At 40.0% G+C, this 14,704-nt stretch overlaps 1 protein-coding gene across 1 annotated transcript in view; it reads right to left on the bottom strand.

Moving 5' to 3' along the window:
• The window catches only part of man1a1 (mannosidase, alpha, class 1A, member 1), a 163,340-nt gene that overhangs the window by 19,862 nt on the left and 128,774 nt on the right, over positions 1-14,704 (bottom strand). The window contains exons 6-7 of the mRNA XM_006805649.3: positions 5,279-5,402; positions 4,855-4,948 (exon numbers count right to left, since the gene is read on the bottom strand). Of these exons, the coding sequence (XP_006805712.2) occupies positions 4,855-4,948; positions 5,279-5,402 (218 nt within the window). The remainder of the gene's footprint in view (positions 1-4,854; positions 4,949-5,278; positions 5,403-14,704) is intronic.

Below are 14,704 nucleotides of genomic sequence, written 5' to 3'. Positions count from 1 at the left end.
GATTGTTCAGGCTTACCTAACCCAGCCCTAACTACAAACTTTATAAAAACAAGCAAAGTTTTAAGCCTAATCTTATAAAACCAGAAGGAATGTCTCCAGAAACTAAAGAAGGAGCTGGTTGCCTGAAAGCTGAAGGCTCCCATTCTACTTTTAGAAACTCTAGGAACAAGTCAGCCTGTAGCTTGACAGCAAAGTCCTCTGCTGGGATAACATGATGCTATGAGGTCTTTAAGGCATGATGGGGCCTGATGATTCATGCTGATACATGTGAGGACTTAACAAATTCAGGATTTAACAGAGAGCAAGTGAGAAGATTTGAATCTGGGAGAATAACAATCTCCCCTTGCAACTCCTGTTTGCCCTCCATGAGGTCATTTTTGTAATAAGGTGACTAAATGTTGTTTGGACATGTGTCTGTCTCTGTAGCTTCAAGAACCTGGCATCCACCTTCTCATTTAAATCGCTATAATACATTTATTAAGCCACTGGTTTCTGCTCTCTAGTGGTCAACCCCACTTAAACCAGCTTTAAGAACAGGCTGAAAAACTGATTTTGATATGCAGGCCCACTCTTTCCGCTTGTCAGTGTCACTTTAATTATATGTACCCAGCTGGCAGTTTCCTCCAACGTATGACAAGTGCTGTTAGAAAGGAGAGGCTTTTAGTGCTGGGTTCCTCTCTCAAACTATAAGTTACATCACCTCCACATTATACACCTTTCTTTATGTTCTTGTCCTTTCTCTTCTCTCTTTGTGATCAAGACTTCCATTATTTCCTCTTCGTCCAGCTCCACGTCTCTATCATTATTATCATTACTTGTTCAGTCGCACGGTGTGACGAGTCTGATAATGGCTTTAAAATTACACCCTGTTACCTGCGCCTTGTCAGAAGCACGAGCGTGCGGACCTGTGCGGCACCGGAGATGTTAAAGACGTGGCTTGGAGTGAGTATGAAAATACCTGACAGTGACACGGGTAAATAGTGGGTTTCAATGATTTAAAGAAAGTCAAGGTTCAAATGGAAAGTGTGATGACACAGTGAGGAGAAAGAAAGAGAACAGGAAGAGGATATTCCACTTTAGGCTCATCTGCAGAAACACTTCCTGTGCTGCTAGTGTAAAGGATTTTCTCTTTAGAGTGGGCCTCTCCATTTCGGCATGACCTTAGAAGTGTCCAAGTCATTCAAAGGCCTTGGAGATTAGTCTCTTAATCTGAGACCCAACTGACATCTTTCCTATCTGGACTTAGGAAAATGTGTCATGGAGTGGTGTCAGGGTTATCTAATAGACTAAGGGAGAGGCATGGCAAATTAGTTTAAAGATACCCCGCTCTGGAACAAACTTCGGGACTGGGGGACAATGCGTCAACATGTATTAATCCTCTATATCAAGATTACTGCATAGGTAATTCTGCATGACTTATTCCATCTTCCTGAGTGTCCCTGGCCTAACAAAAGCTCCACAACAGCTACAAGCAGTACAACTTAACACATTTTTATTAAGCTAATTTAAACTAATATTGGATCATTCTGTCAGCCTGTTTACCTACTGAAACAGCATATATCAACTTTGTTTAACGGACAAATATTAGCACTCTTTATCTTCAGTCACTGTTAACAGAGCTCCATAATATTTATACAGAACTTTCATTCGGTAAACTTTAATTAAATCTCATTTGCATAGCGATCATTTAAGATAAACACAACTGGGTAAGACATAAGTAGACAGATAAAACAAAAAACAAAGAAAGTGAAATAATCTGAATGAAAGTTATGAAAGTGATAATCGTTAGTGCAGATCCTTAAGATAACAAAAAGCCCAAGTTTCTCAATACTCCGAAGTTTAAAATAGTTACAAAGTAAAAGCGCTACCAGCAGCAGTTATTTTCATCACTGTTTATCGTGATGCTTCTTTTCCTGGGTTTGCTTTCGTTGCTTTCATGTGAATAATTCAAGCCAAACCTTCGTGTTTGTGACTTTGGCGTCAATGCACCGTAAAATCCACGTTGCTGATGAACTCAAGGTTTCAATTGTGAGTTTCAAGCCTCACTGAAACCAACACCATGTCCATTTAGTAAATTATGGTGCCCATTGGAACCAAAAATGACAATAAAGCAGAGCATGCTTCAAGTTAAGAGTCATATTAATAGTCTTCTGTATACCCAACCTAAGCACAAAACACTAATGAATGCAGTAATTAATAAGCAGATCTATAAGCCAACGTTTAAGAGGAAAGATTGTCAGTTCTGTCAAAAAGAGCCTCAATTAAACAGCAAAGTGCATGAAAGAAAGAGAGGGGGGCATGTTAAGTATACTCAGGCCCAGATCAGGAGGGGAGGGGACATTCGTGCTCTGGGACGGTTTAAAGAGAAGTTATCTAAAATTATGGTAAAGGTTCATTAATGCACAATAAATGGTGGTAAGTTCACAGAAAATTAGAAAAAATAATTGCCACCCTTTCAAAGTGTCAATCTGAGCTGAAGACAGAGTAATGACTACAATAAGATGGTATCTCTTGGTTTTAGTCAGTCCAAATTGCAGGTGTAGATCTCTTTTCTTTAAAAGATCGACACAAAGTACACTGCAGTAATCTAGACGAGCTGTAATTTGCATGCATTAGTGTGTCATTGTCATCGTGGATAAAAACGATCTAACCTTGCTGACATTCTTCAAGTGATAAATGCAAATTTTATTAATATTTCTGATACCAGACTCAAAGTCTTGCTAATTATTAACCCAAAGATTTCAACCCACGATTTTCATTTTAATTACACACTGATCCATTTCACCTTTATTCTTTGGAGGAAGTTATGACTCAGTCTTGCATTTGTGCCCGAGATAAATCTTAAAATGTGCAAACACAACAGGAACGCTTGATTAGCGTACTTTAGTATTACGCATAAAAATTATTGTCCAAAGCAAAGGCATAAACTAGCAAGAAAACGACAAGTTCAAGGGTCGAGCATTACAGCACACAGAGGAGATGTTTACTTTCTCGTTAATCAGTGAACAAACCCGAGAAGATTAACACATTTTTTATCCGCCACATGTTAAGGATGGCCCAGAGTACTCAAAGCAGCCTTCTAAACACTCATATCTCAAATAAGCTTTAATGGAAGAACTGGGGGCAGCTAAATCCCCAAATGAGAAAGAAAGAAAGAGTTCAACATGTGAAGGGTGTTGGCTGTGATTGGTGATGCTTAGCCAGCGGAAACCTGGGACTGAAACGTTACTGCCTTTTTATTGTATCAAGACAAACAAACGCAAACAGTTCATGCGAGTGGTAACTTTGATTTGGATGCAGTTATGCCATCTGTGAAACATCTGGCACACTCTGAAATCAGCTTCAGCTTTCTGACTGTAGCATCTGGTGAGTAGGCAGGAACTTTAAAGTGGACATAAAACATTACATATATCGAGGATATTTGAAACCATGGATGCCTACTCTCAAAAACTCTCACAGATCTAACACTGTTTGTGAAACAGGGTTTAAGAAGCATCTAATATTCAAGTTTAGAGCATGTTTAGCATCATCTTGTGCCTATAAAGAACGTGACAGGACTGTGGTGCTGCTAATGGACCTACAATAGTGTATGTTAGCTAATTAGTGACCAATAAGTCTAAAATACACTAAACCTATAAATCAGTCTAAGGCAGTCACTTTTGTACTAGCCCTGGCTGCAGCAATGAATTCTACATAAAAAAACAAAGGATATGCTTGTGCACTTTCACTCTCTTAAGTAGGTACTTCAAACAAACAAAATAAAAAGATCTAACGACGGCCAAAAATATGGAGTAAGAATCCTGGATGTGCACAAAACAGCTTCTCAATGATTCAATCACAAACAACCTGGATTCCCAAAGTTTGTTATCTTATGTTGACTTTATATAAAGCTCTCTCATAACTATATCCAAAAAATGCAGTTTATTGCACAGCTTCTGATATGTAAACTGCAAATAAACAGTGCACCATTTTGCCTCAGATCCTCGTACAGCACACCTCTCGGCTCAGTGAACCACAAGTCAGCACTGCCAGTTTGGTCAGTCAAACTGGCAGTGTTGACTTTTCCATCTTTTTAACCTGTGGCAACAACGATGTGTGGACTGTAATCAGTCGATAGTTTTAGTATAAACTTGGTGGCGATTTAAATAGAAGTTAAATAATTTAGAAATGTGCTACATGTGAGTATTCATCTTTTTGCATTGCTAACAAACCACAATAATTCAACAAACCCACAGTTTAACAAGTTCAAAATTGATCGAAAATAATCATATCTATTTTTTGCAGGTAATCTATAAGTTCTCAAATTTTAGGAAAATGCATTTAAAATTTGCATCATTTGTTGCATGTAGTGTCACATATGTTTTTAAAAGTACCCAATGTAGATGTCTACCACATCATTTTTGAACTTTTACCTGATTTTAGCCAGTGCCATTTAGACATTCATTAGATATCCAACCTAGTGAGAGTATTCAGCGATTAAAAGTTAATTGGTGAATAGCAGGAATTAGCTGGATTTTAAGCCTTTGTGAAAAGACAACTTTTCCCCTTTACTTTTCAAATGTAGACGTTAAATAGTCCTCTGAATGGCTGACTGGATTTATCCCAGAAAATAACGTCCACAGAAGTTTAATAGGTGCTTGAGCCCCCCCCCTCATAAATATTTATTATTTTTTCCCTGCTGTATAACTATATTTTATTGTGTGGATTATTTCTTTTTGTAAAGCATTTTGTAACACTGTTTTTGAAAAGTACTATACAAACGTTTAAAGCAGTATTAGGATACATGTAAGCAATACAAATAAAAAGGGAAGAAAGAACAAAATACAGGTTGTGAAACTGGGAATCAGGACTTACGTTGGCCCCACTGTCCACTGTTGGGATTCAGGTAGTTGGGGTACAGTCCTTGAGGTTTTTCCAGGCGATTGAGTACTTTACGGATGTTCATTACCTAATATTAAAAGAAAGAAAAAAGAACATAAATATTTCTTAAAATTCTCAAAAGTTGCAAAATATGCACATTATATTTTATTATACAAGGGACTAGCTAGTTAGCAGACTAATTTTACTAAATATCTATACACAACAATACTAAGATGTAATTGATATAAATTAATGTGAACTGTTTATCTCCGGTTTAGGATTTTTGTTTTTCTTTATGTAATAAAGAACTAATACTCTTACATACTCATCTTTATCTGGACTCTGGACTGGTATATTTCATTGCTTAGATATTTTTTTATTACAAAAAACATCTTTTGAAAGTCTCGGTGTCTGTTACCTTCTGAGCAAACTCTGGATTTCCTGAGAGTCTGCTGAGGTGCATAAACTCCAGATGCAGGGTGCCATACTCTGCCAGGATGCTGCTACCACCCGATGCCCATGGCCAGTTCCTACCGATACCACTGCACAAACACAGAAGCAGAAGGAGACAGAAATGTATGTTAAACACAAAAACAATAATAAGTGTGACATTTTTCGATTTTCACTGTATGGAATATTTTTTTTAGGACATGGCAGAAACACCTCACCTCAGAGGTGCCCTGGGAGGCTTCCTAGCCAGATGTCCAAACCACCTCAATTGGGTGTTTTTGATATGGAGGAGTAGCGCCTCTCCCAAATAACTAAGCTCCTCATACTCTAAGATAGAGCCCAGACACCCTACAGAAGAAGCTCATTTCCACCGCTTGCATTCATATCCACAGACTCATTCTTCTGGTCACTGCCCAGAGCTCATGGCCATAGGTGAGCGTAAGAACATAGACTGACAGCTTAGTTTTCATGCTTGGTTCTGCTGCACCCCACCAGACTGGTATAGCGTGCAAATCCCTGCTGATGCTGAACTAATCCATATGTCAATCTCCCGCTCCCTCACTCTTGAACAACTACAACGATTACATTTCCTGGCTGGCTTGGGAACGCCTTGGTATCCACTCCCAAAAGAGCTGGATGAGGTCACTAAGGAGTGGGAGGTATGGGCTTAGACTGCTGCCCCTGTGATCCGGACTCAGATAAGTGACAGAAAATGGATGGATGAATGACGAACAAATGCATGTCAAAAATAACGCAAATCAGAACAAATGAGTTACATAATAAAACTTTTAACTTGGGCACATACCCACAAACTTACAACACCCATTCCCATTACTAAACAAGCAGAAAGTCTTTAAAAAGCCATCTTAAAACTCTTACTTAGAAACCAAACGCCTTAAAAATCTGAAGACTGCTAAACAGTTCCTGAAAGTTTGATCTTATTTTTAAAAGTAATTACTATTCAACCGATTTTCCCTCTGAAGGCATTTACAAATAGATTCCTTAAATAGATAAAGAGCAGGGTATGTTAATGACACTAAAATTAAACCAAACTTTACACTCCGTTTGTTATATTTATGCACATGTCTGTTTTTCCCACAGTCTTCACCTGGCAGCACATCATTCTTTGAGTTTACCCGTCAGTCAAAAGGAAACTTGTTGGAGCCTGTTCTCTGCCAGGAAACAAAAAAAAGGTGCGTCTGCTCTCGGGCCATATGTGAGAGTTACCAACCTTGGCGTGCTTGACAAGGACAGAAGACCTTGCAACTGGGAGTGTGTGCATGTAAGTGTGTGTGCTGGATCATTACAGCCACTGACAGATCACTTTCAGACCAAGGACTGATGACTCTGGTGGCGGTGCCTGAAGTAACTACTCATGAATACATATGAACTATTCACTACACTGTCAAGCACACACCGGGATGTCGGCCCTACAGCAACTACATATGGACACATGTACTACACAAAAACACTCACACACTGAAGCCGAGGAGACATCGCACAAATGAGAAGAAGGGGGAGGAGAAGGAGTGTGGATTGGGAGATGTGCTGCACAAACACACACACACACATAGAGACAAACCCACACATCTCTTTAAAGAGGTGGATGAACATACTAATTATGCCCCCCTTCTTCAACTCATCATGTTGCATAAGCCATAATTTGTTTCCCATTACACCACAGATTTAATCAAGTCAACCAAACACAGGGACGACCACTGCCGCATCAGGCAGCGAACACTGGCAAGTCTGGCAAGTGTCAGAAAGCAGGAATGGTGAGAAAGCATCCCATCACTGCACACCCTGATTAATTTGGGGGTCAGCTCCCAGCAAAAATTTAATTGGCACTGTCACACGGCTGAGATTGTGCATAAACACACATACATATATTTTGGACTAAGTTTTTAAGCTACATTTTAGTCAAACACTATTCCTTCGTCTCCGCCGCCTCTCATTCAACCGTAGTTTTGATCTGTCTATCCATATTTTTTAGTCCCTTTATAAACCCTGTGATGAACAGTAAATCCTTTCCCTTGTGTGGGTGAGATTGATAGACAACGCACACCTTTCCAGCTCGCCCCTGTCCACCTCAATCCCCCTAAAGCCCCGCTGCAAGAAGCACCAAATCCATGTTAGGGAGTCTAAAACAAAAGAGAGCCAGACAAAACCTAAAACCCCCAACAGTGCCTCTCAACTTTCTTTGTTAAGAAGGGCTGCTTCTGCTTCAGGCTCTGGGTGTGCCCACATAAAAAGGGGCATTTCAGAAAGATCCCTGTGAGCGCCACCGTTCCCAATCAAATAAGTTATCAATTTATGATGTAAAAATAACCTGGTGATTGAGTGCTCAGAGTGGTAAAACCAACATTTTTGTTAAAGTTAATTATTTTATCGCTGAACTCTGTGCAGCTGTTTAGTTCTAAGGTGACAGCTGGAGATTAAAGCTCTGAAACTTCAAACTGGAAATGTTTTTGTCCCCTAATATAAAGAAGACATGGAAATCACTTCAATTTGTTACAGATCAAAGTGAAATTAATCTGATTGCTGATTTGATTAATCACACATTTCAGTACTTACGGCCTTTTTTTGTGCAGTAAGGTTAACAAATGTCATGAATATAACACTATGCTTAAATTACTAAATCAGTTCTGTGCTTGGATGAATAATCTCACTTCTTTCATTCTTAGCAAAGCATGCGATGCATGTTAGAAACAAAGCTTCAGAGCTAAAAAATAAAGCTAACATGTGGTCACTTGACGTTGACTCCAAGAAATCCTCAGACTCTCGTGTTAAAATGTCCAACTTTAGAGCACTAAAAAGCGTTTTTACTGCCAGTTTCAAAGAAACAGTTTTAGACTCTGTGTTCAGTTTTAAAAACAGCTACTGAAACAAATTTGCACCGGGTGAAATGATGGTGAAAAATCTGCTTCGTAGACGTTCACAACGATTCTTGTGGGCACCCAGAGCAATGTGATTGCTCTGGGTGCTCTTGGCTTGAAGAAAAGACAATAAAACTGTAGGACTGTTTTGGTAAGTTCTACAAATCTGTTCCTGTTGGTTTTTGTGAGCAAATCTTCGTGGGTTTCCAAAAACAATCCAGAAATTGTATTTGTGTGATTAAACACTGTAAGAGATCAGGTAGTCTTTACCTGGGGAATTCAAATAATTTGTAATAACTGTGAAGGTAATCTGTGCCATAATTAAAAAATGATCATAATTCCACTGAAAATTACCCTCCACATTTAGCCAGATACTAATAGTCTGGTGCAAATTAACATGAGGCTGTTTTGGATGACCTTTTCCCTTTTGCAAACTTTCTTTTTAAATGTTTGTCTCCTGGCTTTTTCTTGCACAAAAGAGGCTGCTCTGGTAATTACAAAAGAAAGTTTGGACAGCATTTTGTGCTGTTGTAGCCAAACAACATGGAGACGTATCAACAGCGAGATCCAGGTCACATCCATTAGAAGAGTGAAATCTTGAAGGGTGGTGAGATAGATGAGATGCTTCACAGTCTATTAATATTAATGCTAGCTCTGTAGCTAGGGACCAAAGATGTTGCCGTCAAGTAAAACACAGAGCTGCTTGTCCTATGTGAGCATAAACATGTGATTTATTTCCTAAAGCACATGCGTTCTCCTGGTGAGACTAATTTTGTGTGAATGGGGCTAAAGGCTGACTCTTTGCTGTTGGCTGCTTGCAGAAACAGTTCAGTGTGAACAAATGCGTGGATGAAATTATGTATTAATGCTCATAAACTCAATAATTTGGGGTCAGAGATCTGGCTCTGCTCCATTTTGGACTAAATTAACCTGTGGAGGAACACTTTGTTATCGCTATTCTGATGGAAACCAGTCCCCTCCTGTACTGGGACTGGAAACTGGCCTCCATCCATCCATTGGCATACAGAACAATGCATCTGTCTTAGACTATTTGAGTCTACTGTTGTATTTGACTACTGATGCAAATGTCCTAGTGGGTCAGTTTCCAGGGCCCTGTTGACAACAGCGTGTTCTACATCACATTTCTCACATGGCATGTAATAGGACTTATTAGCTCTAATCTTTGAAACACATTATTTAGTTTATGCAGTCTTTGCACTACAGAATACATAAAGTGAAATATTATAAAAACATTGTACAACTGGTCAAAGTTTTGCCTCAGCTGGCTTTCGTCCTAATTTGCAGAAAATTTTCACCCATGATGTCTAATCCAAAATTAATAACCGAGTTCTCCCTGTTGCCTGTTTTTCATTTTTTTGTGCTCTCAGTGGGCTTCATTTCCACAACAGCGAGGGGTACGAAGGTTCATATTAAACTCTGGATGAATATAAAGTCTCGGTTTATTGAATTCAGTTCTCGAACAGTCACAGCGGTGCTTCTCACTTCTCATCGACATGCTGGCTTTTGATAAAATGTTGTGCCGATGAGCCACGCTTTATACCAAACAGTAATATTAGAGTGCAGCACACTGCAAAAACGTTTGGTTATTCTCTTTAAAAACCAAGCTGTAAATGTTAATCAATTTGCTACTGTGACCTAGAACTAGAGGACTTTCAGAGATTATATGAGGCTTACGTCAGCGTATTAATGCCGGTATTGAACTTTCATTATAAGTTAAGAAGATGAGCCAACATGATCCACCTCTGATAGGAGTGATAGGATGCAGTTTGTTTGTTTAACAGGAACTCTTTTTAAAATTAATTTCCTTGCCTCACATTTCCCCTTTTATATTCATGAAGGGGCAGATATTATGCCATGCAGAATTTAATCCCGGTAATATCTCTCTGTTAAACAGAACAGATTATATCACACTACTTAGATTTGACTATTAATCATTCAGTCCAAACGGTAACTTATCACTGTTTCACTTTTGACTTAAGTTTCAAAAACCTATGATTCCAGGTCACTTGGGTAAAGTTTGACAAGGTCCTGCTTATTAAAACACTATGGATACATTTGAAAGCCTTCTTAGAAACAAAGTAATGCCATTCTTCCTAATTTTTGTACTCCTATGAAAAATTATGTACACTCCTACTGCTTCCATAGCAATTAAAAGGGTAAAAAGCAGTCAGGGGCTACTAATCAGACATACAGTGGTCCCTCGTTTATCGCGGGAGTTACGTTCCAAAAATAACCCGCGATAGGTGAAATCCGCGCAGTAGCTAGCTTTATTTTTTACAATTATTATAGATGTTTTAAGGCTATAAAACCCCTGACTACATGCTTTATACACTTTTCTCAGACACACATGAACATTTTCACACTTTTCTCTTTTGTTTAAACACTCTCAAAGTTCGATTTATCAAAGATTTAGGTAAATTTGACAAGCTGAACGCATTCTGTACAGGAAACATCGCATGAGATTGATTGACAATGGTCTACAGCCAATCAGGACGCAGAACACAATGCACAGTAAAAAACTAACAAACAAACAAAAAAAACAGCATGCAAAATTGCACACACAAAAAATCGTTATAGCAAGGGACCACTGTACTTGATTATCTGATTATCGGCAAATGTGAGCACATTTTTGCTGTTTGCTGGTCTGCAGCATTTGGGTGTGTGTTAACACAATGCAAATTCAACCCATGCAAAAAAAATCTTTTTTACAAAAAACCTACACAGACTCTACAGGCCTCAGTTAGCTCATGATGATACCATTAGAAAGGCAAAAAACAAGTACGGGTTGTTTGGAAAGACTGACAGGAGAAAGAGTCCGCTCTGAAAAGGTTTATGATGTTTGTGGTTCCAGTTCTGATTATATCCAGAAGTGAAAGAATGTCAATTAAATGTGGCCAGACTGTTGTTATTTTTCTCAGGTAAGAAAAAAAACTCCACTTTTGTCCACTTTCCAACTCAATCTAAAGTCTAAACTCAATCTAAAGCTAACCATAACCTCAAAGGTGCACTCTGCAGTTTTTCAACAAACAAATTCTTACCTTCAAAAATACACAATATGTGTCTTGAAAGTTTAGTTCTGGTTTTGACCATTTTGCTACCTTTGGTGCTAATCATGCTAACGTGCTTAGCCTCCCTACCCCGAAGACTCCAGAGCATTGTCGTGCATTACATTATATATGCTTCAAGAACACCAAGACCAACTTAGTTCACAACATTTAAGTTCACTATGGGGTAGGGCTGGGCCATATCATACCGTTCACGGTAATACCAGTATAATTTTGGGCAACGATAGAAAAATGAAATATCGCGATAGAATATGGGTAAAACGCGCATGCGCAGTGCCTTTGTTTTCATACGCACACGTCGGAAAAAGCATGGCGGCAAAAGCAAATCGTTGAATGAAAGAGATGAACCAGAATTGGTTTGTAAAAATGCTGCAACTTCAGTGGTGTAGAACTGATTTACCTTTCGTCCGTCAGACACACAACAAAGCACTATTTTTGGTAGAGCATGCTAGCGGGCCGTCGTTATTACCGTGTTTTTTGGAAAATACGGCACTTAAAATCAATCCTTTGATTTTTCTGAAACTCGACAGTGCCCCTTATAATCCCGTGTGCCTTATGTATGAATTCTGGTTGTGTTTACTGACCTCGAAACGATTTTATGTCGTACACGGCGCTCGAAAATCTGTCAAATGTTTTAGTACGACTTTGCTAAGCTATGAACCCGGACTGGTTGATCGATTGTCGGAGCATTATGGCTATTGTAGTCAGGAGCCTCGCGGAGTGATACGTACTGTGCTTCAACATAATATTACCATATTGTGTGTGTGTATAACCTCTTTTTAAGTTTTGTGGATATTATACATGGTTATGCTGAGGATTTGTCGGTCAATTTCCACTGGAGATGCCTTTTGGTTAAACTGTCAGCAAGGAATTTGCATTTGCACTGTTAAATTTTTATATAACTTCAATTCACATAAAACAGCTGCTTGTTTAAGTGAAAATACCATCCATCCATCCATCCATCTTCATCTGCTTTATCCGAGACCTCCCTCTCCCCAGCCACCTCCTCCAGCTTATCCGGGGGAACACCAAGGCGTTCCCAGGCCAGCCGAGAGACATAATCTCTCCAGCGTGTCCTGGGTCTGCCCCGGGGCCTCCTCCCGGTGGGACATGCCTGGAACACCTCACCTAGGAGGCGCCTAGGAGGCATCCTTGTCAGATGCCCGAACCACCTCAGCTGGCTCCTTTCAATGTGGAGAAGCAGCGGCTCTACTCTGAGCCCCTCCCGGATGGCTGAACTTCTCACCCTATCTGGGAGAGGCCAGCCACCCTTTGGAGGAAGCTCATTTCTGCCGCTTGTATCCGCGATCTCGTTCTTTCGGTCACTACCCACAGCTCGTGGCCATAGGTGAGGGTAGGGACGTAGATCGACCGGTAAATTGAGAGCTTCGCTTTTACACTCAGCTCCCTCTTCACCACGACGGACCGGTGCAGCGTCCGCATTACTACAGCTGCAGCCCCAATCCGTCTGTCGATCTCTAAGTGAAAATACATTGATGGGGTTTTTTTTTGCACTAATAAAGTTGTGGAGTTGTAAAGTATTTTGTCTAGTGTCAATTATATCATCAGCTATATCGTTATCGCAAATTTTCAAATGTATATCGTGATAAATATTTTTGGTCATATTGCCCTGCTCTACTATGGGGATAGCTAGGGGCTCAAGGGTTGCATGCAACAAATAAAGATCCAAAGCCTCAGCCCAGAAAACAAGTCATTACAAAACGATGCCACTGTGAATTAAAATAGTCTGCATTGGAGGACATGTTCCCATCCTCTTGGTGTCTTGTCCAATGTTCTTATCATTCAACCTCTAACGCCCACAGCTATTTCCTGGCCAGCTGCAAAACAACAAATCATAGCCTGCTAGTTTTCTAACCCTCCAGTGAATTCTGCAGAGCCAAAAAACAGAGGTTCTAATTCTGTGGTGCCAAGCTATAACCTGGAAAAACAGAAAAAGCAATACATCTCCATAAATTAGCATGTCACACCAGGCAGTGCCCTCTCGCGCTCCTCTAAAATTATGTCAGGAAGCACTCCAATTCATTTGTACTCTGTAGCTGGGTGAGGCCAGTACTTTGGCCCAGTTCTCTTTGTTGTTTTCTCTGGAAAGCCTTTCACTGTCCCCCATCTCATCTTTGCCACGACCTCTCTTACCTCTCCTTTTCCTCTCGATTTCCTTTGCTGTACATCTCTTCCTCTGCGTCTTAAAATCTATCGTACTTTCCCTACGGCTAAAGAGAAAATGTGAATTGCGATAGATTCACAGTTAGCAACTTAATTAGAGCCCTTAAATCATGGCTGCCTTCCACCGCCTCAGGTTACAACTGAGGAGAGCTACACTGAGAATGGATGTCTGGCTTTGTGTAGTTTGTTCTTTAAAGAAATCTCTGTACATCCCGAACGCTAGCCTTTTCTTTGCTTTAAAAACGTGCTTTAGGGCAGTGAGAGTGCATTGCTGCTACATATATCTGTGTGTATTAATAACTGAGGCCAAAACAGAGGTGTTGTCATTTGCTCATCCAGATACATACAACCTTAAAATTTGAGATGACAGCTGCAGGAATGAAACTACACTAAAAGAGCTCATTGCACTACACTTATTAATTTAGTCACATAGCAATGCCAATACTGAAACTTAAACTGTTCTTCTACCTGCTGCCTTTAGGGGTCACCACAGCTGCCTTCATCTCTCCCCGTCCCTGGCATTACCATCACCAACCATCTTGCTGTGAGGCGACAACTCCCTGCACTGCAGTGCCACCCTACAGCCTATTGCCATATGCTGAGATTTATCCAGCATTCTCATCGACACTGTTTGATATTAACTGAACACACTGCTGTTTGTATTGTCTCAAAACGATCAGTACTGATTGGCCTCTTTCTCATAGATCATTTCTAATTCACTCCAATTAGCCAGCTTTTTCTGCATTTAATGTTGCACTCAGTTAAAGTAGTGCTATTAAACTGCTATAATGTTAATTGTGAGGCACAGCAGGAACAGCTGTGTTGGTCTAAGTACATCTCTGTGCACACAGTGGGTGACATGACACAGAGAGATGGACACGGTGAGTTTATTTTCCTCTTTATAGCAGGGAGAGACCATGAGTCAGGGTGACTGCTGTTCACACGCGGCACAGAGCTAAGTAGCCGACCATAATCCGTAATTACTCGACGTAAATGGACGGGTATCAGCTGAACAGTTAAACCAGCAAGTTTCGACGTTTGCCTGGTTCTTTATTGTCTTTTTAAATCTTTATTTAATCTGCTTTTATATGTGGAAAACTGCTAACGGCAAGACTTGTACCTGCAGTTAGCCTTTGTGTAGTAAAAAGGGCAGAGCAGCCCAAAGTGCTTCAAATACACTGCATTTGAATCCAGTGAATATGTGACACAGCAGGGAATTTGGGCATGAGAGAATTTGTATTTTCTTAC

The sequence above is a fragment of the Neolamprologus brichardi genome, chromosome 15 (genome assembly GCF_056152115.1).
Source record: "Neolamprologus brichardi isolate AB-2024 chromosome 15, ASM5615211v1, whole genome shotgun sequence".
In the NCBI taxonomy this organism is placed as follows: Eukaryota; Metazoa; Chordata; class Actinopteri; order Cichliformes; family Cichlidae; genus Neolamprologus; species Neolamprologus brichardi.
Note: the sequence above shows the minus strand (reverse complement) of the source record. Positions and strands in the feature narration are given on the sequence as shown.